The sequence below is a fragment of the Grammomys surdaster genome, unplaced genomic scaffold (assembly GCF_004785775.1).
Source record: "Grammomys surdaster isolate TR1022 unplaced genomic scaffold, NIH_TR_1.0 126118, whole genome shotgun sequence".
NCBI lineage: Eukaryota > Metazoa > Chordata > Mammalia > Rodentia > Muridae > Grammomys > Grammomys surdaster.
In genome coordinates this window covers 1,932,568-1,956,471 of record NW_021620926.1, presented here as the reverse complement: position 1 = coordinate 1,956,471, position 23,904 = coordinate 1,932,568, and the positions used below count along the sequence as shown (strand labels likewise).

Genomic DNA, 23,904 nt, shown 5'->3' with positions numbered 1-23,904 from the left:
GTGGTGACCAAAGAAAAGGATGAGCAAGATGCCTCTGCGGGGGCTTGCTGCCAAACCTGAGGACTGGCTTCAATCCCAAAGTTCTGCAAGGTAGAAAACGAGAACTGACTCTGGAAGTCCTCTGAAAATCGGATGGGCACCATGGCACACACATACATGTATGTTCACACACGTGTATAAACACAAATACACAAATGATAAATATTCTTTTAAAAGAAGAATGTTTCTAGGCCCTGTGACATATCCCCTGGGGGAGCATCACGCCTGGTTGGGAACCACCATCCCTGTCTAAGGTCATCACACCTCATTATCAGTTCAGTGCTCAGAGAATTCTAGATGAGAATCCTAAGTTTCTCCCTGAAAAAAGGACTTCAGTTCTTTTCCAGGACATACTACTGAGAATAAACTCTAACCAGGGGAAGTCCTTGCACAAAGGGATTAAGAAGAAAGCAAGACACAGGGCTGAACTTTGGATCCATGTTTAATGAAAAAAAGTCACGTGAATGGAAAACAGACACAAAACAAAGACAGGCAGGAAAGTGTGGGAGCCAGAACTAAGGGAGATCACTCTCTAAATCTGCATTCAAACACACATTCCTGTCAGCCTTACTGATCTAACCTATCTCCTGACATCCCCAACACTAGTTATGTCCTCTCACTGGTCTTACAGACGCTCAACTGCATGTAGTGTCTGAATGATAGCTTTCCACTTTCCCCATGCCCAGATCCCAAAGACACACATGGCCAAGGCAAACGTGTCCACTGTGTGTTAACAGAGGGAAGAAAGCCAGACAGCCTCGATTCTTCATTATACAATCAGCACCAGCCAGTGAGCTTTGGGCAAGGACACACGCCTGCTGATATTTTCATGAGAAAGCATTTAGGCTATGCAACCTTTTGTTCTTAGGACAATCAGCCACTGAACAGTTACATCTGACTCTACAGAGCACAGCTAGTCTCCATGGTTTGTAGCTGAGAGGACTTGAAATATGAAAAGGCATAAAATTTTAAAATGCACAGATGTGAAACTACAGTGAACACTCTACTGGCTTGTTTTATGGCTCATGATTTTCAGTAGGGCCAGTCAATATTCTACTTTTATTATTTTCTACTCTATTGTATAGTATGATCATATCTTTCTAACTAAGAAATATATATATGTATATCTTTGGGAAAAAGAACTCTGATCTCTGAAAATATATACTGGTGATAGCTTTGCATTAATGACCTTACTTAAAATAAAATATCCTTCTCTCAAGCTAGAAGCTAGGCAGCACTAAACTCATTCTAGACATTTGCCATATGGGTAATAAAGAGAAGCAATAGATTTTACTCTCTGTTCCTTTAGATGCAAATCCTTTCAGCCAGCGCATAGCGGTCAGCAACTTCGCTCACATTTCATCGGCTGATATTAGGAGGAGCCCTGCCTCTTCTGATACTGGATTCTGAGTTTTTCCAGTTGCTCTACACACTGAGACTGGGCCATCTTCAGTGTCCGGTTCTCCTCTGTCAGAGCCTCAAATTCCCGAACCAGCTGGGCAGCATCCAGCTTCTCCTTTTCTGCCTGGTCCAGCTTGGCGATGAGCTCCTTCCTGAAACGCAGGGCACAGGGCAAGGAGAAGCACAGGCTTTACTGCAAACGCATCCAGCACTAGGTGCTCCTCCCACAGCGCATCTCCCTGCGTACCCTTCCAGCCACCAAGGACGGACCTTTATTTTTCCCTTTTTAGTTTAAGTATTTTTGTTAAGTTTATTGTTTTATTAGCTTACAAAGCAACAGGTCTCCTTCTGGATAGTATTCCGTACATTTCTCACCTCATGATCCCTAACCTCTCTCCCCGACCGTACCCTCTGGCTCCTCTTCCACGAATTGTCCACTCCCCCCCCCAGCCCCCCACCACTGTGCCTTACCCTCTAGCCGCTCTTTAAGCGATACCCTCTCTTCCTCACTGTACACTCTGGCCCTCTTCCACATCGTTCTCTTTTCTCCACACTTCCCTTCAAGCCTCTCTTCTTCCACTGTTATAGGTCACTTCCCTCATTCCTCCCTTTACCCGCGTCCTTCCTTCTGGATATGCATATTTCACAACTGGAGGTAAGGATCTACATACAGTGTGTGTCTTCCTGAAACTGGGTTACATCACTTCTATGTTTTCCAAACCCGGCCGTTTTCCAAACCCAGCCATATTCCGAAAGTTTCATAATTTCATTTGTCTTTACAGCTGAATAAACCTCCACTGTGTACATAGGCTGCATTTTCATTTTCTGTTCATCTGTTGATGGTCATCTAGGCTGATTTCTATCTCCTTGCCATTGTAGAAAGAGATCAATGTGGACAGCCAAGTGTCTGTAGCAAGACTTAGAGTCCTTTGAGCATGTGCCCAGGAAAGGTAACCAGGTCATAAGCTGGTTCTATTTTCAGTTTTTTTGAAAAGCCTCCACACTGGCTTCTATAGTGGCTGTAATAGTTTACACTCACATCAACAGTGGATGGGACAGGGTTTCACCCTGCAGACCAGGTTGCCCTAGAACTTACTTACCTATGTAGCCCAGGATGGACTTAAAGGTGCAATAATTCTCCTGCCTCAGTTTCCCAAATACTGAAGTTACAGTTGTGAACCACAAAGCTTAAGCATTGGTCTTCTGTTTTTAATTTCTCTTAAATCACAAGTTTGGGGAACTTTTACTTAGCACTTCCACTAGACACATTCCAAAGACACATAGGTGATTGTGTCAATCATCCAAAACAATGGCCTTTCAAACTATATATTATTTGTGTATATGTGTAGTGTGTGTGTGCGCGGGTGTGTGTGTGCACCATGCATGTGCGCAAATACTAATGTTAAAAAAAAGTTGCAGCAAGATATTGAAATTATTACTTTACAGAGGGAATGAAAAGACTACCAGTTACTCATGGTATGCCTCAAGGCCCTGCCTATTGTCCTGTGGGGAGAAAGCTACTCTGTCTCTTACTGAATCTTTGTCCTTGAAACACAGTGTTTAGCTTCTTTTGTTTCTTATGTTTCCGTTTAAATAATCCTCGTGAGAGGCTGGAGCTGGAGTTCAGTGTCAGAGCATTTACTAGCCAGGAGCTCACAGTCCTGGGCTTGATCTAGAGGACATTATTTTCTATGTCTTTCTCTAGTACTCACACATATACAGTTGTCCCTTAGTACCCATCAGGCATGGGATTCAGGACCCTCATCGATCTGCTGATGCTCAAAAAAAATAGCATATTTTTAGGTGGTGTGCACACATCCTCCTGTGTGTTTAACTCCAGATAATTTACAATGCCTAACACAACATGCATGCTATGTGAAAATAAATAAATAAATAAATAAATAAATAAATAAATGTTATTCTGTTTGAAAAACAGGACAAGAAACATGCTCTAACTACTCTTCATCCTGACATATGTTTGATTGGATCATGATGTAGACCCTTGCATAGGAAAGACTACAGTCCTAAAAGTTTTCTCTTTATCTTTGTAAAAAAGAAACAACCAAGTTTGAAAGTGACATCTAATTGAGGGGCAAAGTGACAAATCAGAGAAAGATTTGACAGGATGCGTCAGAAATAGAATATGGCCAACTCTCACAAGAATAGAGAGGAAGAGAGGCTACTTAAGAACAATGTGAGGAGAGAGAAGGAGCTAGACAGAGGTGATGGTGGAGTGTGTGTGTGTGTGTGTGTTGCAGTTTTATCAGGACAGTTTTACTGAGTCAGGTTTCAATGAGAACAATTTAGACACAGGTAAAGACAGAACGAGACAGAGAATGAAAAGGAGCCAGAAGATTAGAACATATTGTTAAAGTTAGTATGAGGCCAGGCAGAACAATTCAGAATCTCAGAAGACAAGAGGAGCCAGACTGAATAAGTCAGCTTGGAAGATTGGATTGTATAGAAGCTGGGAGCCCTAGGCCTAGGAATAGTTGGAACAGAGAAGGAAACACTCTGGCTCAACCCAAGCCGTGTATTCACACTGCTTGGGTACAGATCTATCTCATCCCTTCATCTGAGGAAATAAAAGCATCATTTACATTCTTACACTAGCCTGATACTACATAAGACAAGAGGAAGAACAGAAAGCATATGCCTGTACAAAATAATAATATTCACATTCATATTGGAAGTAAGTCCAAGGTTACTGGAGCAAGGGAACTTTTCTGATCCTAAACCCTATCTGTAATGTTCTAATAATCTATAAATAGAAAAGGAAGTGACTATTCTATTCATTTAGATCTGAGCCATTTGGGCATTTAAGACCATTAGTTAAAAATTAAGATGTCATGAGTGTATGCCTGTTATCCTGGACCTTGGCAACCTGAGACAGCAACCTGTAGCCAGCCTAGGTTACACAGAAAGACCATATCTTAAAAACTAAAAAAGAAAAAAAAAGATGTTATTGGCTAAAAAAAATCACACACAAAACTGTGGACACAAATCGAGACTAATTCGTGAATTATACATGTGTTAGTGTATTCTGTATATTATAAAGCATACCCAAATATGACTGTGGTGAGGGAGCATTGGGTGTTAGGACAGGGGGGTAAGGAACAATACATTCAACACAGAGTTCACAAAGAATATTCCTGCAAAATCTGAGGAACTGCAAAGGGTAGAGGAAAGGAGAGGCCAGGATGACCAAGTCAACAGTATTGCTGTCACTTCTGCAGACATAAATGAGTACTACATGCCCTGTGAGAGACATACATCGTGTCTGTGGTATGTTCTCAACCAAAAACATGCAAGTTATGTGTGAGCATGAGGAATATTAAGACAATACAAGAAAAAAGAAAGCCCTCATTGTTGAGGAAGAGCACAGCACATTTGGGGAAATGTTTAGTAATTAGTAAATCCATTAAAAGACACACGATAATTTTAACATTTCCTTTGGAGTTTTCTGTACATTTGAAACCATCAAAATAAAAGTTACCTCCAAGAGAAGCAAAAATTACAACAGAATAGGAATTCTAGTATTTTCTTCCTAAGCCTGACAGACTCCCCTGGTCACTGAATTTGGTGTCTGCTGAGCAAAACCAAGCATCATAAAAGAAGGACCCAGCAGGAGGGCAGGAGAGGGTGTGGAACATACACTAGGTTCCTGGGCTCCAGCTGATCTCTGGATCTTCCAAGATGTTTAAAATAGAACAGGCTCCCTAGAAATACTTGACAAATGAGTAATTGAAGAAAAAGACTCTTCAGGGAGAGATCATTTGTATCTTAAAAGAAAGAAACTCTAACTCAAAGTGCTCCATTTAATTAAAAAAGCCACACAGCTAATAAGAAAGGGCAGAAATCAAGCCTGTCCTGATTAAATGCTCAGTGCTCTGTGTCCCTGAGCACAGTTACGGCGGAAAATATCGATAATTAAATATTGATTAGTAAAAGTTTTCTTGTAACTATCTTGAAGAAATTAATGAGAAAAAAACCTTCATGGGGTTGAAAAAGGAAGTCTTGCAAATCCTCAGACAGGTCTCTCCGGTCTACCCGTCCACCTCCCACCCTCATGGCACCCTTGTCACACAGGGCATTTAGGTCGACAAGAGTTCTGCCTTCACTGCGAGGTCAGAGGTGTAGGATCTAACAATGGCTAATTTCCCGACTCCTTATCTGACTTACATTGATCCCCTGTTGCCATCTGTCTGCCATCTTTGATTTGTAGAGATGACCAGCCATAGAATCACTGATTTCATAACTGCAAGGAAAGGCTGAGACAGTCTCCTTCCATCTCTCTGTATTGGAGAATGTCAATAATAATGTCACCTTTACTACAATCAAGAAGCCTCGGCTGATAGGTTTCTAAATTAGCTTCATGTAAGTAATTATATACATAGCAAATAAAAAAGCTGTCAAAATTCTGCTGTGTCCTGTTGAGGACTTATTTATTTAGGCATACTTATGTTTATCCATTAACAAGTCATGTGTAAGCCCCAGCACATCAAACTAGATGATTCCAAGAATTCACGATTCACACAGCAGTAAAATGTAGTCCTACTTTTGATTTTTTTGAGGGGCTCTCATGGTATCCCTCACTCGGTGTCATATGATGTGGGGTGGAAGGCCACAGCTACAGCAGTCCTAAGAACGTGTAGCACAGCACTTTCCATGCTATATCTCAGCAGCCTGAAGGCCACACCCTCAGCATCTACCAGGAACCGTCAGAGGCCCTCACCCCAAGCCACATACCTGGAAAAGCTTTACTTGGAAAGAAAAAGAGAGAGAGAAGTGAAAGTGTTAGTAAAGAAGAAATTAAAATTTTGTGGAAATTAATTTCAAAATGTAGAAAATTCTTCAGGTTTCAAGAGCTGACTCATTGATGGTACAAATGTTTTTTGTTGTTGTTGTTGGGTTTTTTTTTTGTTTGTTTGGTTGGTCTTTTTTGTTCTAGAAAGATCACTATCAGGTTGGGGTGGGAGATAAAGTAAAAATCAAGGTGCCTCCTTGTTCGGCTTCTTAGGGATGGCATTGCTGCCTCCTCATCAGTAATGGGCATCTACCTAAAGATACAGTCATTACGGGAACATACATGCCATGTCCCTTTTAACAAGGTTTCAGGCAGGAGGATGGGAATGAGATTCTAGTCAAGAGACTGGAGAGCACTGGGCTAGAAAGCCAATGATGACTAGGGCATTGAAGAAAAGTGTGATCTAACCACTTGATGATGTCTGGAGTACTGATATTTCACACAAAGCTAGCTATTTAAATGAAATAAAAATCCTTTGGCCCTTCCTCTGCCTCCAGAACCAAAGTCATCCATCAGCAATCAATTTCAGTTTCAATTTTCAGGGTCTTCTCATCACTTGCTCAACACATATTACATCCAAGCACAAACCAGGCAGTGTGTCTATTCTTACTAGCCTCTTAGTCTTAGGAAACATACCTTCACTGCTGGAAAATGAACTCCAATCCCATACCTTACCAGGAGGCAATGTGTATGCATAAGACACCACGGGAAAGAGAGGACAGGAGGTTTATACCATATGCCTACTCACTATTGGAAACATCTGTGGAACAATCCTCTCTTACTGTTTCTTTATGACAATGAAAACTCAATTTCTATACTGAGTAAATGCTTAAGTCCCATGTTCATGGAGTATAAGAAAGAGATTTGTTTCTCTGTATGTTCACACCATACAATCTTTTTCAAAGCTCACCCGCCCCCATGAGGGGAAAAATGCAGATAAAACTGGCATTTCTCTGTTGACTCTAGGACAGTGGGCTACTGACATCCTCTCTATCTCCAAACTTTGGGAGAGAATTTGGCTTAAACATCTGTCTTTGAAAATAATCTAAGACAGGGCTGGAGAAATGACCCAACAGTTAAGAGCACTGACTGCTCTTCCAGAGGTCCTGAGTTCAATTCCCAGCAACCACATGGTGGCTCACAACCGTCTGTGATGGGATCTGATGTTCTCTTCTAGTGTGTCTGAAGACTCATATACATAAAATAAATAAATCTTTAAAAAGATAAGAAAGAATGAAAAGGATCTAAGGCAACAAATGCTTCTATGTAGACATAAAAAGGCTGTTGACAATTTCAGAATGAGCTAAGTACCGGGATGAAAAGCAAACAAAAAGAGGGCTATTGTTACAGTAAAGTTTACAAGTAACATAAGTACCCTTTCCCACATTACAATGTTCCCTAGACAAGCTACTGTTTTCCGTCATCACTGTGTATCTGAATAAGACATAAACATGTGGGCTTTATGGTGTTTGTGGCTTTCCCCTTCTGGTGCTTCATCTGAACCCACTAACGGTATAGGATCCTTCTACTCAGCAACAAAAAGAAAACCTCTTAAAACTAGGCAATATATCTAAATAAATATTTCTCCAAGAAAACATAGAACTGGCCCAGAAGTGCATGCACAGTTGTGCAACATCGCAGCCATCAGGAAAATGTAAACTAAAACCACAGTGACACATCACTCTGTCCACTAGTGTGGTTTATTCATCAGACGGGCAGGGCAGACACCAGCAGAGACATGTGACCAGAGAGCACAGCTGCTCACAAATGTCTACAGTGACATTCTTCAAATACTAAGCAGTGCAACCAACCCAAAAGGACATTATCCAATGGAAGGCAAATAAGATGTGTACAATGTGATAGTATCCACAAATTAAAAGAAGGAAGTACTGAGGTGTGATGCATGGATGGACCCTGAAATATTAGGCTATAATAGTCTGAATCACATCAAAATCATATTACACAATTACATCCATTTTTTAAAAAATGTCCAGCAGAAAGCTGGTAGAGATGGGCAATAGGCTTGTTTGCTAAAATGCCTAGGAAAGGGGACCAATAAGAAGGACTGCTCAGGACCACAAGATTTCCTTCTGGGCCGATGAAAATAGTCTACATCCATGATGACAGCTATTCAGCCCTGCAAGCACTGCAGAGCCCTGAATCGTCAAACAGTAGATTTTCAGTAAGAAGTATCTTTTAATCTTTTGTAACGCTACCCTTTTCCTGATGCTGTCAGTCTCCTCAGCATGGTTCATATAAAGACTGGAGAAATGTTTTCTCTACCACACAACATATAATCATGTCTGGAACTCAGCAACCTTTACAGCTGGTTGTAATTTAATCATATATTTTAAATCATCCCTGTCTGGCAACTGATGCTTGACTTCGAAAGGTATTATAATATACAAAAGGAGGTATGTATAGGGAATGAGAATTCTTATAAGATGTATCAAAAAGACATGATGGGTTGTAATAAATGCAATTACAAGGGGTATGATCACAGGCAATCAGGCCAAAATGGTCCACCTAATGTAGAAACTGACTCTATCTAACATTAGCCATAAGCCAGAAAGAAATGTAAATAAATAAGATTTATCCCATGGTGGGAAGGCTTGACTATCCTATCCACCCAACAGCCACGACCGGGAGCACTTCTACAGGATCTTCTCCTGTGACTGTTCTTCCAAACCTGACCCAGGGAGACCTCCTCTGGAGAGACAAGAAAAGTGCAGCCTCAAGTTCACACATCAGGCTGTGCTTGAGCAATTCCAAAAAGAAAACCTTTTTATAAACACTTCAGAGTCTGTGCGCCTTACTTGCACGAGCTGGTTGCCAAAGGTGTCAAAGTCAGCCACAGTTTATGAAGTGTTGGGAGAGAAATTCTCATCAGAATCACTTTTAAAATGGAATGCTAATTGCTTGGGTCAGATCCACATGGCCTGATTTATTTTACTTGAAAACAAAGACTGTTCAGAAAAATCTGTTATAAAATGAACTACTGCTTCACTACAGTGTGACAAAAACCAATACAGTGGTTAGAGATGGATCTCATACTGTGATGTTTCCAACCACAGTTGGTGATTTGACAGCTTGTCTTAGTAACCCTTACTGACATCAACTCTGCATTTTTAAATATAAGACCATAGCAATACAGAATATGTATATGCCGAGGCTGTTACTGCAACCTATAAGGGGCTACCTTAGATCAACCTAATTCGTATTTGACCTCTATGATCAGCTCCATGGTGGGTGATAAGGATACAAAGAGATGCTAAAGAAAGTGTGTGTCTGTAAGAGCGACAAAGAGACACAAAGGTAGGAAGAAATTTAAACTGATAGCACTTGCCTACTGAAAGTTCAAAGGACCATTCCAGTGGCTCCTCCACTGCTAAAGAAAAGTTCTGATCACCCTGGGTGAGGACATAGAATAGGCCTTCCTTGAGGAACTACTGCCTGTGGAGCAGACACAGACAGTGTCCTGAGAAAGTTAATGAGTCAGTGGAATTGAGGCAGAAGGTCAAGACAGGAAGTTCTATAGAGGTTGCCAGGTTGTGGCTGTCGGGACTAGGAGTGTAGCTCAGTTGGGAGAGTGCTTGCCTAGCATGCCAAAGGTTCTGGGTTCGATTCACAGCACTTCCTAACAACACATGTCTATGATCTCAACATTAGGAGGTTGAAGCAGGATGATCAGGAGTTTCAGGTCATCCTTGGCGACATAGTACATTTGACTCCAACCTGGAATCCATGAGACTCTATCTCCAGAGAGAGAAGGATCAGGAAAGAGAGGAAGAGGCAGGAGCTGCTGTTAATTTTAAATACATTAAAAAAAACAGGAAGGAAAACAATTATAATATTCCACCAACCAAGATTTGAAGCAGAAAATCTTCAACCTAGACAGAAGAACTAGGAATGGGGGAAAGGGGGAGGGGCTTGAGAAACTATATGAAATAGGAAAATATAGTAAAATAATTTGTTCTACATTACAAGTAGCAATCATTTAGAGTATGCAGTTACATTTGATGAAGGGGTAAGATGACCTCTGCAGAAACACATATAACCTTGTGAGTCCCTTGGATGTATGTGTGTGTGTTGGGGGGGGTGTGTTGGGGGTGAGGATCTAACTTCATTGTGGTCCTGGAAGGTTATATAATCGATGCTGTGGTGGTACCCACAAGTTATCATTTTTCTCAACACAAAGAAAGGACAAGTATCAGAGCACAGACATTAGTCATCCTTATGTCATCATCTTGCCATATTTCAAAATATACCACACAAAAATATAAACTTTTAGGGCATATAATTTAGTGGATGATCTTACATTCCCATAAAAATGCCACATATGAGGTTAAATTAAATAACAAAGTCCCCCCAGAAGATCTGACCTGAAGCTACCATATCAATTAAATGAGCTATCTCAGTAGGCTTTTCCCCATTGTACCTACTTACTTCAGGTGTGCACATGCACAAGTAAACACAGCCCGGAAAATACAGTCGCAGGCTGCTGATCCTAAATCCTCCCTTCCCTGCAACGTAGGGCACTCTCAGATGTCCCGCTGCACTTACAAACAAATCTAAATATTTTGGACAGCTTATCAAGATTCTCCAACCCAAAAGAAAGGCATAGATTTATAAAGTTATTCTTTTGATTTCTTAACAGTTTTTAATCCCTTACAGCCAAGAGTCCAAGTGAAATGTTCTGTGTGACGTGAAGCAAAGCAGGGAATTTAGAGGAGGTTGGGTCTGTTCGGTAAATGTGAGTAGCCTGCTACCCAAATCTACAAATGTAGAGGTGTCCAACCACTATACTGGAGAGTCTCAAAAGAGTCCTAAGATTCCCCAAAACAAAACACATTCACCTTCTTTCATTTGGAAATTAACTAATAATATATTGTGTCACTCCAGGAAGCTGAAGGTGAAGAAACAGAAGGGTCAAGAACGGCCATGTCTCTGAGTTGTCTCATACCTAGCAAGAACGTGCTTAGCATGTAGGTGTACCCAACAGAGAAGGCTTCAGGAACCCAACCGTGGGAAATGTCTCTCTAGCTATGTTTTCACAGACTCACTCCTTAGTCAGAGGTGTAAAGACTACCAGCAGATCTCCCTGATATGGAAGAACAAACTGGCCAGCAGATGACGGCATGGTGTGTAATGATGCTTTTCAGGAACAAAAAGGGACAGATGTTGGAAAAAACCAAGTGCAATTGAGGTGAGTTCTGTGAAATAAAGAGCCAGTAAAATTAAAGTGCTCCAATGAGTTGAATTGCATAACCGATTACTTGAACTGTATAACTTTCCATAGCAGACCTATAATATAAAATGCAGTTAGTCAACTAATACATTTGTATAACTAAAAAGTGTTTCCATTTAAATGTGGGACCTGTACTGCTTAAACATAAATTAAAATTGACCCCAAGCCAAAGTATCCTGCCAACTCTGTTATGGCCATGAAGAATATGGCATGGCCCGAGATGTTACTATGACAATTTGAATTTCTTTAACTAATATTTCTTATTTAAAAAATAAATGAGCTTTGAGTGGCCGCACACCTGCAGCTCTTCTTCCTAGTGCACAGGTAAAAGCACTTGGTCCGTGGAAGGTCTGTTGCTCGTTCCTAAAACTCCTTTCTGGCACCCTCCACATCCCCACACTCCCACTCCCCCACAGCACCTGCCCCACTCTATCCCCCCATTCCCCCCACCCTCCATCCCCCACACCCCGCAACCCCCACCTCCACACACCTCCACTTCCACCACCCCCCACCAACCCTCATTTCTGCTTAGTGGGATAGTAGGTGGGAAGGTACTTACTTCCTTTCCTCAAGCAAGGCGATCTCTTTTTTGACTTCATGGTACTCTTCTGCTATTTGGCAGTGCTGTTTAAACACCTGCATGGACTCTACAGAGTCATGACAAGGTGGCAGAGGCTGCACAAAGAAAGAGAAGCAGTCAGTCGGTCCCATTGCCAGAAAGCAACATTGTCAGTCAACGTGGCATAGAGCCAGGCTACTTCTGTTTGTGGAACACAGAGCAGTGAGATGCTCCTGGAGACACTGACTGTCCTGTGACTTTCATGGGCCCCTCACCCCTGAACCAGGGCCCAAAGATGTACTACATGTCAGTTACCTGCCACATGTGGATGAAAGATACATTTCCCATTAATTTTGCTTCTCCTTGGAAGTTGTAAACTGCTTTAGGAAAGGTCAGTGGGAATACTTCGGTTGTCTGTTTTTATTTCCCCTTTTTGTCTACTTCATGGTAAGAAGCCCAAGCACATGAGAGTGGTGCAGACAAAGGCTCCCTTCTGAGAGGTGTGCTCAATGAGAGAGACAGGGTGTGAGGCCGGAGGCCTGGCTGACAGAATTAGCAAACTGGTAAGGAAGACCAGCCCCGACACCCTGCTTGTGACACGTGAGGTTGAACGGAGAACAGATTTGAGTTTCTTCTTTCCTCCCATCGAGGAGGAAAACAGGTCCACTTGGCAAAGTTTTCTAAATATAACATGAAAAAAAAAATCCTACTTCCAGAAATCATTTTTAAAGAACTAGTTTTCCGTGAGTTTTTATTCTTATTTCTATATCAGCAATGTGTGATTTAAAACACTATTGCTCGGAATCGAAGTTAATTGTCTTTTAATGAGTTTTAAAATCAATTTCTAATTAATTATTGGGGAAAAAAAAACATGTAAAATCTGAGAACCATGAAAGTTTGTTGTTGAACAAGTTCTTTGGTCTTATAATCTCCATAGATAAGTAAACAGTATGTCTGACTAGGCACCTCCTCACTAATTTATATTAGTAAAGTATGAACTAAAGGATTTCTTGCTCTTTGTTTCCATATTCTTCAAACACACAGATTACTTTGGATGGACGTTGTATTTGCTCAGTAAATAACAGAAATTCAATAAAGTGCATACTCTGGCTGATAGCTAAGAGGACCCCGCTCACTCAAAGGAAATAAAATTCTAAATAGATGTACATATGATTGACATGTCAAACAGAAATTCGTTGACATGCACAATTAATGCATATCAATAAGTTCCACAGTATTTTCAAATTCTCATTAGGACAAATTTTACGTTCGTGTGACTCCTCATCATTACTTAACTCACGTAAGAATCTAACGATAATCACTTTACAAAGCACCTTTCTCTGGATGCCTGTGGGCACATTTACAACGTCAACCTAGCCGGCTTGCAACCATGATTCTTTGCAATACAGAAAAAAAAAAAAAAAAGGGAAACTAGGGCACAGTAGTGTGACAATATAATTCACCCCGGGAGACGAAGCCCTTGCCAAAGGAATTCGGAACTCCTGGCTCCTCCAGCCTGTGTCCCAGAAATCTCAACCCACTCACCAATTTTCACCTGTTACGCTGGCAAGTCACCAAGCTTAACAGTCAGTGGAATGAAGGCGACATACCCCGCGCTCCAGAGCCAAGCTCTTAAATCGTCAGTGCCCTGTCAAAGGATTTGCCTACTGGCAGCCATAAGATTACACATTTCATCCGGTCCTCATAAACAGCGCATAAGCCACACTCGACTCAAGCGGAATTCAGCACATGGCTTGCCACCTACAAGTACCTGGACTGCGAATTCCGTGGCTGTTTAATGTCATTGTCAAAGGAATCTGTCCTGCACAAAGGCTCTGCACCCCTAGGAGAATCCTTTCTGCTGTGGTTTAAAAGGAAAACAGAATCCCAAGCACACTTCCTCCAGGCGAGGTGGGAGGGGATCCTCCCTCCTCTGCCCCTTGCTTGACACCCTACAACTCTTTTCAGTAAATGGTATTTTCCCCGTGACTTTGCATTTGTGTTTTGTAATTTTATAGGTATGGATGTTTCTTTTCCGCGTATATTTGTGCACCACATGCATGCAGTGCCCTCAGAAACCAGAAGGGGTCAGACCCTCTAGAACCAGAACTACCAACCTTTCCATATGGGTGACAGGAATAGAGCCCTCATCCTCCAGAAGAGCAGCTGTTGTTCTTAAGTGGTGAGCCATAGCTTCAGCCCCTTCACCTCTGTTTTTATCTGCACCTTAGCATGCTACCGCCAAGTGACATCTCTAGGACTTTTACAGTTTTAGTTTGGGACAGGATCTTGCTAAATTGCATGAACTCTCATTAAATTCACTGTGTAGTCCAGGTGATCCTCAAATCTGTCTCAAGTGTCAATCCTCCTACCCTGTACCCCCAGCAGCTGGAATTACAGATGTACGCCAGTGTATCTGGCTAACTGGCATCTCTTAATTTAAGAGACTTCAATAAATAAAATACTGTATTTTAGAAGAGGAAGAAAACCTCTGGGGGTGGGGAAGGCCAGAAGGGGTAAATATAATCAGAGCACATTATGTACACAGATGGAAATGCCAAAATGAATCCTATTGATGTATAATTAATACCAGCTTTTAAAACTATTTGGCAGGACACTTTTTACATAAGCAATGTGGCCATACTACAGAGGGTATGTGCTTAGTTAAGCAGCTGAACTGTGCCCTCGGAAGTGTCTACGATGACATGCTGTATTTATTGTAAACCATAGTACATGCTGATGTGAAGGTGGTTTCTCCTACTTCCCTAGCCCATCTAAGATGTTTTCTTTCTGGGGGTTTGCTGGCTGAGGCTCACTTCATTTGTACTCAGCTTTTTGTCTTCCCTGGCAACTTTGGCCAGGGAACTTCAAAATTCTCACCACTTTAAAACGTCAAGCCATTCACTGCTAACCACAAATGTTGCTGGGCACGTCAACATGTTTGCTGGTCAGCAGCATCAGTTGTCGTTTGAAGACAATGGACATTTATCCCGGACTAGAACATTCACTGAAGAATTACTTTATTCCCATTGCATGGGGTTTGCATCCCTGAAGAAATTCCAGTCAATAAAAGTATTAAAACATTTAGGTTTTACCTGAATGAATGAATGAATGAATGAATGAAACATAGGATAATGATGTGCTATTCTATGCTGCATCTAATACACATGGCCATGTTTTTTTTTCAAACATGTCATCAAGTTGGCCTTGATATTTCTGTGTAGTTGAGGATGATCCTGAATTTCTTTCTTTCTTTTTTTTCTTTTTCTTTTTTCTTTTTTTTTCGAGACAGGGTTTATCTTTATAGCCCGGGTGTCCTGGAACTCACTCTGTAGACCAGGCTGGCCATAAACTCAGAAATCCGCCTGCCTCTGGATCCTGAATTTCTGATCTCCCTGCCTCTACCTCTGTGTGCCACCGTTCCTGGTGTATGCAGTACTGGAGATTGCCCCTGGGACTTTCTTGTGCCAACAGAGCTCCAACCCCAGCCCTCTATGGCCATAGGATAGGTGTGTACTGCTCTTAGGGACTCTCTCCCTGATGGTAGTTCACTCTGGCCATCTTAGAGCCCCTCAAACGAGGAGCTGCTGTGACCTGCAGTGTTCACTAAGTTAAGAGAACATCCGTTCCTCACATCCAAACACACAAGCATGGTTTGTAGTTTTTAAACAGAGCTACCAGCTCTTGGTTGCACACCAAGGCAGGAATATGGTGTCTGCAAAACAAGATGCAAAAGTCTTTGGAGTTGATCAATCCCAAGTTCTAACTTGTTATGAAAACTGGAAACTTCATGACTCTGGAGACGAGCACATGGAAGAGAGGGAAATCACCAGTCCTTGCCAACTGCCCAGCTTTGAGGACCCCTGAAACAGAATATTACGTCATGTTGGCCAAAGCTGGTGGCCATCACTACAGTGGCAAGGGTATTGCATGAACACCACACATGGAGATACTACAGTGTGAGCACACTGACTGTCGCTGATCTAGGTGACTCTCGTATCATTAGAAGCATGGCATCACAGACTAGGGAAAAGTAGACCAGGAAAAGTCTTAGTAAAAACTTGTCAGGAAGATATATATATGAGATTGAGATATATATATATATATATATATATATAGATATAGATATAGATATAGATATAGATATAGATATAGATATAGATATAGATATAGATATAGATATAGATAGATAGATATAGATATAGATATAGATATAGATAGATATAGATATAGAGATATAGATATAGATATAGATAGATAGATAGATATGTGTGTGTATGTATATACATATATATACATATATATATATATAATATTTTTATATATATATAAAAAATTTAAAAACTACCAGTAGGCTTAAGTAATGAGACATTTAAACCTGAGCATCTATGATTTAATTGGTTTGCACTCCTGCTTAACACATGTTCAACTAAAGTATAATTTACAAGGATTCCTAGTATAACCAGAGAGAAAACATTGGGGGGGGGGTGTAAAAGCATCAGTTTCTTCCAGGTATTGTGCACACTTGGAATCCCAGTCCTTGAAGGACGGAGAACCAGCAGCTCCCCTGCTACTTACTAAATTTAGCACCAAACTGCTATATCATAAGACTTTTCCAAAAAAAGCAAAAGGGAGCAAAAAAGATTAAAACGACAATAAAGATGATGTTTTTATTTCCAGCATTCGATTTAAACTATTTCTATTAGAGTTTCCACTGCTGTCCCATGCTGGGCGTGGGGGAGCAATAAATCAGCGTCGTGTTTGTGTTTTTTCCCTGACATCAGGAGACATCTCCCTTGTTATCCTCTCCTTGGGCTGCACTTCCTACACTTTGATGCCCTTAGTCCACACTCTCTTCAAAGGAGTAGGGCAGACTCCCAAGATTCGGAGCCTCGCAGGAGCCCTAACTGAGCATTTGCCCTGGGTTCAGTCTCTGGCAGTCCACCCCCACCCCACCACCCCACCCCCATCACGGAAAGCAATTGTTCAAGATTCTAAAACACAGAGTCAGTGTTTTCACAGAATCTGCTTTTCGGTCCCATGAGTGATGGTATCTCACTGGAATTCAAAGGGAGTAAATAAAGATGTTCTTGCAGCCTCACTTCCAGCCAGCTTTGAGACATAGTTTCCCAAGGCACAGACTGGGGCTTGGATGAGGTCAGAGCCCAGGGTAGTGACTTCCTTTTCACCCCCTTTCCTGAGAGGATGGAACTTGAGAAGGCTTTAAGTTACACCGCAGAGTCAGAGTCCGGAGAGCCGTTACAGCCTCTGGTCTCCTGCCCAATCACCAGAACTAATTTAACACGGTGAAATAAGAGAGAAACCAAACCGCAAGCTCCAGTTCCAAGAATGTGGCTTGAACCACAGCGCACCATCTCAGTCACCGGTTCACAGCCTCCAGAAGTGTATCCATCCCATCCTTTGGAAAGGAGCCCGTGAGAAAGCGCGCTGCCAAGCACCCCTCCGAAAGGGACAAAGCCGGCTTAAGCATTTCCGTTTTCTGCTTGGCTACTTCAGAAACTACTGGCCCTGTCCACTTCAAAAAACACAAGAATTAAATTCTCCTACCCCAGCTTCCCACACAGAAGCTATATTTAGGAAACCAAACATTCTACCGTGGATGAGAAGAGTTTGTATTTATTCCTTGATTCTCAGGATTACCTACTTGGTAGGGGAACAGAGGTTACACTCCATTTTAATGTCTCTCAAAATTAACAAGCACAGTCTACCGAAGCAAAGAGGAGAAAACTAGCCTACATTGACAAAAGGAAGACCTAGAGTACATTCAATTATGACCATTCAATTTTTTACTATTTTAGGACTTTAAGGACTTGAAGATATAAAGTAACTGACACTTCTATAGCACATACAGCTGGGATTTACATTGTGTAGCTTACATAGTGTACAGATTGGAGTAAAACACATTTACTCCCTTTCTGTTGCTCCAGAGACTATAAAAGAGCAATAGAATTCAAGAATCCTCAGACTCTTCCCACAGTTGTTCCTGACTGTGCTGTTGTGTATATCCTAACAACCACTGTCTGGGCTTTTAAAAAATATCTTTGCAGGGCTAGAGAGATGGCTCAGCAGTTAAGAGCCCTGGCTGTCCTTCCAGGGGTCCTGAGTTCAATTCCCAGCAATCACATGATGGCTCACAACCATCTATAATGCAGCCTGACGCCCTCTTCTGGCATGCAGGTGTACATGTAGATAGAGGCCTCAAATAATATTACTTTTGCAAAGTTCCAAAATCTCTCAATCTCCCCCTTCTCTCTATATATTGTACATATTATGTTATGTTATATTATATTTATAATATATATTATAATATGTTATATATTAGTACCCATTCAAAAAATTATATAAATACACATATATGTGAATTTTTTTCCAAGACACTTTTAGCAGTGTGTGGACAAGAGAGAAATGTTGGCCATTTTGAGTACCCGTCAGCCTTTCCTGACCACAGTTCCAAGAAGGTATTGAAGATGTCATGTCCCAGATGCCAAATAACATACTGAAGCAAGCACTAAAAGAAGTTTCTGGAGAGGCTGCCCAGATAACGATACATTACAATGTTCAAGGGAAACTGTGAAATTGTCTATTTGTAGAAATGACATCAGATTTGGGACTGACAGGACTCTGTCTGAGAAAAGGCAAGTTCAGTGTGTACCACAGAGACACCTGTCACTGTCATCTCCTGTCAGACGAGAGGGCTTTAGAAGGCTTTGAAGCTATTGCTCAATTTATTATTTTTTTTAAGTGATCATCGTTTTCCAAGTGCCTTGGCTTGATGAAGAGAGCATCTAAACCTCTGTGTGTACCTCAAAATCTCCAGGTGTGATGCTTTGCTTTTTGCTTTACACGTTTAGAAATAAATCTCTCAGTGTTAAATAATAGTGTTCAAGCAAGAATAATAGTGTTCAAGCAAGAATTTCACCAAGGAAGACTGCTTGTGTTGATTGAGCATAATTTTTTCACATACTTTGTTAGGTTTCCTCTTTAGCATACTTCATTCCTCCCCTTACCCCAGTGTGAGACAGCTACCAGCTGAAGAGGGTGAGGCTTAGAGAGAACAAGCTTTGAGTCAAGCCATAAGGACTAAAACATAACTCTTCCCCTCAGGCTGTAAGACGGACTTGGTCTTACACTAGACCTGGAAAGAAGTTCATTGTCTTTCCAAACAGAGAAAAGACAGAGGTCTGTCAACACCTTTCCAAATAGAAGTAAACCTCTTGTCCCTAAAGAAAAGTAGTAATTTTTCATTCTCTCTTGAAGTGGTGGACATAGGATAGCACCTTCCTTTTTCCTAATTATATAATCTGAACCTGATGCACCAAATACTGCTCCTCGTGCCCACAAGGGAATTGGAAACTTGGTCCCAAGAAAGAAATGTAAAATGAACCTGCCACCTGCCCTTGTGCAGAGGCTGAAGGCCTAGAAATGAGCAAATAGAGCAATGTTCACGTCATTCTAGCTTACCCTGAGGTCTCTGACCCAGAGCCTTGTGTTAATAGAGACATCAAATGAAAGGTTTGTCACAGCTATTCTTGCCCAAGGCTTTTTTTGGCTTCTGTGAAAATAGAAGCACCACGAATTGCATGTTCAAACATGTTCACATTCTTGGCTTGCAGCAACAGAAAAATCTCAGGGGTCAAATTGGTGATGGAGTATCCACCAAATAGATATTTTATAGCTACACTCTATAAATCACCGAGGAATGTGCGAGGATATCAGAAAGTCCCAACGAGTTTAAGAAGGGCATTCTAGAACCACATCACTGGTAGCCTTGCCAAACTGAAGCAAAACAAGTCTCAGTTTATCAAACTAATTTGAACGGCCCCGTGTGTTCCACAAGTAGTAAGAGAAAGAGATCAGAGAATTGATTTAGACAAAACTTTGACCTCAGGTCGCTCATGTACAAAGTAGAGACAGAACAGTTAGCATCTATAATTTTTGCAAGAGCCTAAGGAGATAACATGTAAGGAAATGGCCCTTGCCTACTATGGAGCAAGTATGCAAGGGTGTGGTGAGCTCATTTCCAGGGTAGCTGGTATGATTTAAGTCTCCTGTGTAGACTCCCACAATGCTCTTCCTTCTAACCGGAGTTTATTTTCCCATAGTGGATCATGACACTCAGACTATTACAGAATAGAAGAACTCACATCCAACTGTAAGGAAGGCCTGATCCAGGTAAAAGATGGTTCCTTTTGTCCATAAAGCACTTTCCTTGTTTTTTGGAATGGGACTCTCTGATGTAGCATGGCTTAAATGTGTGTGCTGTGCTAAGCCTGGGAACAGGAATGTGCTCCCTCGCTGTCTTGTGTTTGGGGGTTTTGTTTGTCTGTTTGATTTTTGATGCTCACATCCTGGAGAATAGCTCTAGACAGTGGCAGTCCTAGACAAAAGTCTAGACAACTGGTAGGTGTTAATAACAGACTCAGTCCCATCTCTCACCCCAGAAACACAAATTGACTTGAGGGTGTTCTGCCGTGCAGCTAGCAACATCTTCTCTGTTCAGGAAGCAGTAATGCCCATACTGAAGGAGAACCCAAACCATGAGGCCTACCTCATTAAGGATCAATAAAAATGAAAATCTCTCACTGAAGTGGAATAATTAAATAGACTTAATTTCTAACATGTTTCAAATAGAATTTTAAACTGTAATTGAAGTTATAAGATTTTTTTTTTTTTTTTTTGGTTTTTCGAGACAGGGTTTCTCTGTATAGCCCGGGCTGTCCTGGAACTCACTCTGTAGACCAGGCTGGCCTCGAACTCAGAAATCCGCCTGCCTCTGCCTCCCGAGTGCTGGGATTAAAGGCGTGCGCCACCACCGCCCGGCGAAGTTATAAGATTTAAATGGACTTTAGCAACACTCTAACAGGAAATCATCTGGATAATCATCTGGATATCTGGATAATCATCTGGATATCTGGATAATGCTATGACTCCTTTACAGACTGAGCCATAAGCTAAGAAAGATCATTGATATTCCAATTAGGAGAAAAAATGATTTTTCTGACACACACACACACACGGGGTAGAGGGGGAGAGAGAATTCATTATTTATAATTTCATGGGGGAACAAGAGCTTGACTTCCTAATTTATCTTCAGAACATGTTGAACCCTGTTTTCATCTGATTTCCATGATAATAAAACAGCTTAGAGGAGACAGCATCAGATAGGGGAACATGGTCCCTTTCCAGTCCCTGCTCCACTTAGGTAGTACATACATAGACAACCCCCAGAGGGCAGTACTCAAGGACTGTAATGTGTGATGTGAGCAAAACAGAAAGAAAAGATGCTGGTCCAGTGTGAGCATAAAGGAAGTGTGATTAGGTATCAGCAGCTAGAGATCCAGACTGACAAGCCACTGGGGCTGGGGAGCAGGGCACAGAGAAGCAGCTGCAGAGAACATCTTCAGGATCGAAGCACCATCTCCTGATGGCTGTGTGGTAATCAATGCACCCTCCCACCTGCTAGGCATTCTTTGCTCAGACTTACATATCCTGACCTGTTGAACAACCTCCTGTGCTGGTTCTGGGGTGCTACACCTGCAGCCAAGAGAACTGGTTACTCTTCAAGGACCCAGGATCAATTACCCACAACCACATGACTTCTCACAACCATCTGTAACTATGGTTCCAGAGATCTGACAATACCAGACTCAAAAGTGGTACACAGAGAGACATGTAGGCAGAAACCCCATACACACAAAATCAACACTTAAAACCTCCTTGCCTAAAGCCAGAATATACCATCTAAAACATTAAAAGTAAATTAGCATCTTTAAAAATAAACCATTCTGATGTGTTCTGCTGGGATATCTTTCCACAGGTCATCTAGAAGTGATATGTGCCAAATATTTTCTCATAGGTAGAACTGACAATTTTCTGAAGGTCTTAACTCCTACTTGCTATGTTCCACAAACAGTCTTTCTCAACCTTCCTAACGCTGTGACTCTTTAATTCAGTCCCTCATGTTATTGAGACCTCCAACCATGATTTCAATTATTTCACTGCAACTTGATACCGTTGTTACTGTTGTAAACTGTAATCCTACGATCTGACATGCAAAGATCTGATATGTGAGGCCCAAAGAGGTCACAGCCCACAAGTTAAGAACTGCTGCCCTAGAAGTTGTCAGAAAACAGAGAAAGAGGCAGTTGGCAGGAAAAAAAAATCATTCCAAAGCCTTGGGAATATGACAGTTTTTCTCTGCAGGGTGTAATGCTAAATGAAGCAGAAGTCCAATGACCAATGAGACACCGTAGTAAGAAAAAGTGGGACCACATTCTCAGCTACTTGACTCTGAGCATTTGGAGTCCAGGTGTCATAGCTGGATAACCACAGGTATTTCATAACTGCTTCTGTCTGACCTCGGAGGTCTAAAAAACACAAATGCTTAGGACTTAAAAGCCACCTGCCTTGTGTATCCATTTGTATTTCCCCACTTAGCCTTTTCTTGGCTCACCATATTTGTAGCATGGCAGGGAAGCAGGCAATGCCTTCACAGAATCCTTACCTGGAGCTGCTGCTCTAGCTCTGGGAAGACCAAAGGAATGGCATCTTCAGATGGTGTACCATCTAAAAGAAGAAAAAACAGAGGTTACTCAGCATCCTGTGTCTTATGAGGCCCAGCCATCATTTTATGTGCATGTGGAGGCACACAAACGAAACTTTTCAGTAAATGTGTGCGTACACACACACACACACACACTCTAATAACTCTCCAGTTGAAAAGGGCTACTTAATACTGTCACATTAGCCCAGACGAAAAACTCTGATCTGCATGAATGTGCTTTAACGAGGTGCTAACGGGGGGCCCCCAGAACAACGTCAGTGGGGCGCAGTAGCTTTACTGGGATAGTTTTGTCCTTTACCCTGTCATAAACCGCCATTTACAAGCACCTTTCTGGAACTCAGTCTGGATTACTATGGGTAACAGCCAGCAGCCCAAACAGGGAATCTCTCCCCATAGAGTCAGGCAACACTGCCAACCTGGGCAGGCACCACAGCCACAGTTCCAAAGAAGTGTGAACCCATACTACTGACACAAGCAGCTTGGTTAACTGTAAGCAGCTCTTGCTCCTTCAAATATTCTTGAAAGTCTGTGAGGAAACCTGGCAGAAATGTTGTCTCAGATACTCAAGTTACCCCCAAATTTCTTCAAGAACGGGCTTGCTACACCAGCCTTGATGCCTTGGTAACAGGATCTGTCTCTCTAGAGATCTTTGACTCTACAGGTACATCAGTTATTCATTCCTTCCCCCAGTACATGCTGGAGAATACAACACACACACACACACACACACACACACACACACACACACACTCACACACACACGCACACCACAAAACCAAAGCCATTTCAAGACATAACAAAGCAAGGAAATACATTAGTTTTTATATTCTCACTAGCATAATCAAATTCACTGACAAAACCAATTGATATTCATTTTTAATTATGCATGTCATACACAACAAAGGGAAGGACAGTCATGATTGGTATCCATGGAGACTAAATTCCATGACCCCTCATGGATAAAAATCTGAGGAAGCTCAACTCAAATCCTTCAAGCCAGGCTGTGGTGGTGCATGCCTTTAATCCCAGCACTTGGGAGGCAGAGGCAGGTGGATTTCTGAGTTCGAGGCCAGCCTGGTCTACAGAGAGAGTTCCAGGACAGCCAGGTCTACATAGAGAAACCCTGTCTCGAAAAACCAAAAAAAAAAAAAAAAAAAAATTTAAAATCCTTCATCTGAAATGGCACTTATATATAACTTACATGTCTCTTCACATACACTTTCATCTCTAGGTAACCCTAACAACACAATGTGGTTGTCATGGAA

The 23,904-nt window shown here is 41.6% G+C and overlaps 1 protein-coding gene across 2 annotated transcripts in view; it reads right to left on the bottom strand.

Annotated features, from left to right (window-relative positions):
- Positions 1 to 463: 463 nt before the first annotated feature.
- Positions 464 to 23,904, bottom strand: part of Map3k7cl (MAP3K7 C-terminal like) — a 39,389-nt gene continuing 15,948 nt past the window's right edge. Inside the window, exons 3-5 of one of the 2 annotated variants that reach the window (XM_028756397.1) lie at positions 22,580 to 22,641; positions 12,055 to 12,170; positions 464 to 1,592 (exon numbers count right to left, since the gene is read on the bottom strand). In XM_028756397.1, the coding sequence (XP_028612230.1) occupies positions 1,412 to 1,592; positions 12,055 to 12,170; positions 22,580 to 22,641 (359 nt within the window). In that variant the 3' untranslated portion in view covers positions 464 to 1,411. Of the gene's footprint in view, positions 1,593 to 12,054; positions 12,171 to 17,383; positions 17,432 to 22,579; positions 22,642 to 23,904 lie in introns of those variants that run through there. The other variant, XM_028756398.1, reaches the window with a different exon arrangement.